This window comes from Alnus glutinosa, chromosome 2 (genome assembly GCF_958979055.1).
Source record: "Alnus glutinosa chromosome 2, dhAlnGlut1.1, whole genome shotgun sequence".
Classification (NCBI taxonomy): domain Eukaryota; kingdom Viridiplantae; phylum Streptophyta; class Magnoliopsida; order Fagales; family Betulaceae; genus Alnus; species Alnus glutinosa.
In genome coordinates, this window is record NC_084887.1 from 1,447,627 (window position 1) to 1,451,750 (window position 4,124).

At 35.4% G+C, this 4,124-nt stretch overlaps 1 protein-coding gene across 1 annotated transcript; it reads left to right on the forward strand.

Moving 5' to 3' along the window:
- Window positions 1-1,087: 1,087 nt before the first annotated feature.
- On the forward strand, window positions 1,088-2,771 carry LOC133861922 (exopolygalacturonase-like). Its single transcript, XM_062297749.1, has 4 exons — window positions 1,088-1,213; window positions 1,342-1,650; window positions 1,884-2,399; window positions 2,520-2,771. The coding sequence occupies exons 1-4, from the start codon at window positions 1,088-1,090 to the stop codon at window positions 2,769-2,771; spliced, it is 1,203 nt and encodes a 400-aa protein (XP_062153733.1).
- The last annotated feature ends 1,353 nt before the right edge of the window (window positions 2,772-4,124 follow it).

Sequence of the window (4,124 nt, forward strand, 5' to 3'; positions counted from 1 at the left end):
TCATTTGATAGTACGAGGTATGACACTTTTTTAGTTTACACTGTTGTTCATTAAGATATTTTTTTTGGGTATGTAATGCACATTGTTTACGTGCTTAAGTGATCAATGACAATGGCTTTTAAGATTTTATAATGGATTCCGATTTTTTTTTTCTTATAAATGTATATGAGAGTTTTTTAAATTTTTTTTGAGTAGCCTATTAAGTTCTTATAAGATTGCTAAAGTTCGGTTTTTCTAATTGGTATAGTTAAAAAGTTGTCTTGAAGGGTTTTATATCAAAAAAATATTGTTAAATTAAAGGTTGTCTCGAATCGTTATATAGCAAAAGAGTATAGTTTCAAAGTAATGAGATGTTAATAGTATATTCTGCGATTTGGTTTAAAATCGCACTTTTTCTCTACGAAATCGCAATCCCAAACGCACCTTAAGAATTTTAGAAACAATAATCTCTTAGAGACATTTTGAGTAAATTTTAGTGAAAAAACCCGTGCATAGTGCGGGTTATAGGCCAATATGAGTAACACTAGAAACAAAATTTTTATCTTATAACTATCTCGCAATATTGATATGGCTGTTTCAACTAACCCTTGGATCAGTTTTTGTTATAAAAAAAATAAAAAAATAAATAAATCCAAGAGTTAGTTAAAATTGTCACGTCAGAATTGTGAGATAATTGTAATATAAAAATGTGGTATATAATATTACTAAAAAGAATATGAGAAATTAAAAGGAATTGAAACATAGGATATATACCAACATTTTTTAAACTTTGAGATTATGATTGCAAAATTGCTTATAATTCGGAGAGTTGTAAGTGAAATTTCCTCTTTATTTAACGCTTACCACAAAAAGGAAGCGCTTAAAGAATGCAAGACTAATAATAGGAAAATATTTGGTCAAAACAAAAGTCTTACCACCTCTCAGCGATAATCGTGTTGATCTTCTTCTGTTTTTTTCCTAATTGAATGAATGGTGTTGAGCTTCTGAATTGCACTATATATAAATGGCTCAAGCCGAAATGGGATCTTCATCATTCTTCTAAACTCATATTTACACGAAGCAAATAAAGAAGAAAAAAAGAGTAAATATGGGTTTAGACTTGAATGTTGCGACAATATCATTGCTATTATTGTTAGCATCCACTGCCAATGCCGCAAGTCGTGTCTTTAATGTGAGAAATTATGGAGCAAAGTCTAATTCTGATATCACCCAGGTATGCATGAACGATCCTATATGTATTCATTCTCCTTATGATCATGTAAATATATGTTTATGATCATCTAATTAAATTAAGAATCCTAAAAATCTCTCTCATCATGCATTCATTTTGTCTTAATTTAGGCTGCCACAAGAGCCTGGAAAGATGCATGTACATATCCAGGATCGAGTAAAGTTGTAATTCCAGCAGCAACATACAGGCTTGGCACTGTAGATTTTCTTGGCCCTTGCAAGGGTCCTATCGAGTTTAATGTTCTAGGCAGCATACAATCCCCAGGAGACCCCAAATACTTCAAGGGGGATAGTTGGATCACTTTTGAACGTGTCAACCACTTAACTGTATCAGGCACTGGAGCTTTTGATGGCCAGGGAAAAACTGCTTGGGGTAGAAGTGGTTGTTCCAAAACCAACTACTGCATTCATCTTCCCATTGTAAGTTTAATTCTACCGTATCTCTGTGTGTGTACTTTGGATAAATAAGTTTTTCTCCAAATTAGGTTGGAGAAAATTCCTTTGCATGCATGTGTTAAGGATCACAAATTTTTTCCGACCCAATTTGAAGGAAAACATTATTGCTGTACAATTGCCACCTACTACTTGTTTACGCATTACATAAAAGGAATGACAATTTTGTGGTGCCTATATATGCTATCATAAATTGCCAGAGCCTCAGGTTCGACTTTGTCACCAATTCAACAGTCCGGGACATAACATCATTTAATAGCAAACAATTCAACATCAATGTTTTCGGGTGCCAAAATCTTACATTCGACCATATTACCATCAAAACACCTGAAAACAGCCCTAATACGGATGGAATTCACATCGGACGTTCAACCAAGATTAACGTGATTAATTCAAAGATTTCAACCGGTGATGATTGTATCTCCATTGGTGACGGCAGCCGGGATATACTTATCAAGGGAGTAATCTGTGGACCTGGCCATGGAATCAGCATAGGAAGTCTTGGTAAGTACCACAATGAACAGCCTGTGTTAGGTGTCAGAGTTATTGGCTGCACTCTTAGAAACACAACGACTGGCGTGAGAATCAAAACATGGCCTAATTCATATCCTGGCATTGCCTCTGATATGCGTTTCGAGAACATTATCATGAAGAATGTCGACAATCCTATCCTCATAGACCAAGGGTACTGCCCATGGAATCAATGCAAACCACAAGTACGTACTTCACATCACACTGATCATGTCAAAAATTGTTAACCCTAATTTTACCTTTGTTTTCAAGGTAAATAAATATTACTAATACTTTGGTAAATTTTTGTTGGTTTCTTTTTTTAGATTCCTTCTAAGATCAAGATCAGCAATGTTAGATTCAAGAACATCAGGGGCACTTCTCGGACAAAGGAAGCTGTTGAGATTATTTGTAGTAGGGCACTACCATGTACGAATGTGGAGCTTCGTGACATCGACCTCAAATACCATGGAAAAGATGGCCCAGCTACGTCCCGATGTGTTCATGTCAACCCCCGAATCGGTGGCCACCAGAATCCTCCTGCTTGTCGCTTCAAATCTCTTAAGAAGAAAATTTAAGTTGCTATCTGGTTTATATACCGCCGAACATCAATTTGTTTTTCTTGTGAAATTATACAATGCTTGAGTTTCAATCTTTATCCTTGATAAGGGAGGCTAAATATGGCCATGATATTTAATTGAAATGAAATGTGAATGATAGAGAGAATGCTCGAACTCATAAGTTTTTTTTTATCTACTATCATGTTAGATCATCATTATTAACATCCTTGAAAATCAAGCATGGGCGAGGGGTTCCTAAAGTAGGGACAAAAGTTGCAAGATGTGATCATGGATGAGCGTCCTTGGAGTAAGGGATAGAGGTTCATGGTAGAGACACAAAAGAGAGTTGCTTGAGTAGGGTCAAAGATGTGTGGCACAGGGCAAAACTCATATAGCCCACAAATGATCCTGGCGACTACACATAGATTGATCGATATTAAAAAAATAATGAAAAAAAAAAGGCTTCTGTTTGAGAGGGAGTGTAACAATATTGTGATTGACTTACACGTGAGGGTGGAGATTGTTGAGTATAGACATGTGAGTGTAGAAATATTTGAGTTCCACATTAGGAAGATGTCATAAGTGTGAAAGATTAATATAACATAGTTAGGCACAAACTTATAGGCTTAAGCTTTTGGGTGATTAGGGTGATTCCTTAGGATATATGAGATATATTCTCCTACGAAATCAATCTTAGGAGAATATAAGAGATTGATTTGATAGACTCCAAAGAACACCTTGAAGGGGGTTGAATATGTGTATGTCAATATAATATGGAATTAAATATTTAATCAACCACAAACAAACAATCACCAAAATATGAAAATAAAAAAATAAAAAACCAATTGACACAGATATTTGGTGACGAAGTGGAAACTCTTTGAATTCAATGAGAAAAACCATTCCGGGGTAGCCAACTCAGGAAATCAATCCAATAACGAAGAATCCGCGAATTACAAGATATTAATACTCTCAAAACCTTTGCAGTCTCGCACTCTTGTATTACAACAAGTGGCCCTCTTGTCTGCTTCTCTCCGAGAACCTTTAGAGAGTTCTTCTTCTTGATCTTCTTAACCGGAACTCTAGTTGGCTTCAATTGTTCAAGGTTGATGGTTAAACAATAACCAAAACTCTAAGAGAGATATAATGTTAACACTTCAGGTCAAAAACCCTCTCTTAGCACACTAAATTCTAGAGTAGAACCCTTAACAAAATTCTGCCTAAAAGTATCCTTAAATAGGCTTTTGAAATCCTAATTCAAGTAAAAAAACGAACAGGGCACTAATGCATCCAGACGCAACTAGAGATGCGAGAAATAGATTGCACCATGTTTCCAAACATAACAACAAAAGGGAACTCTCGGTAAAACCT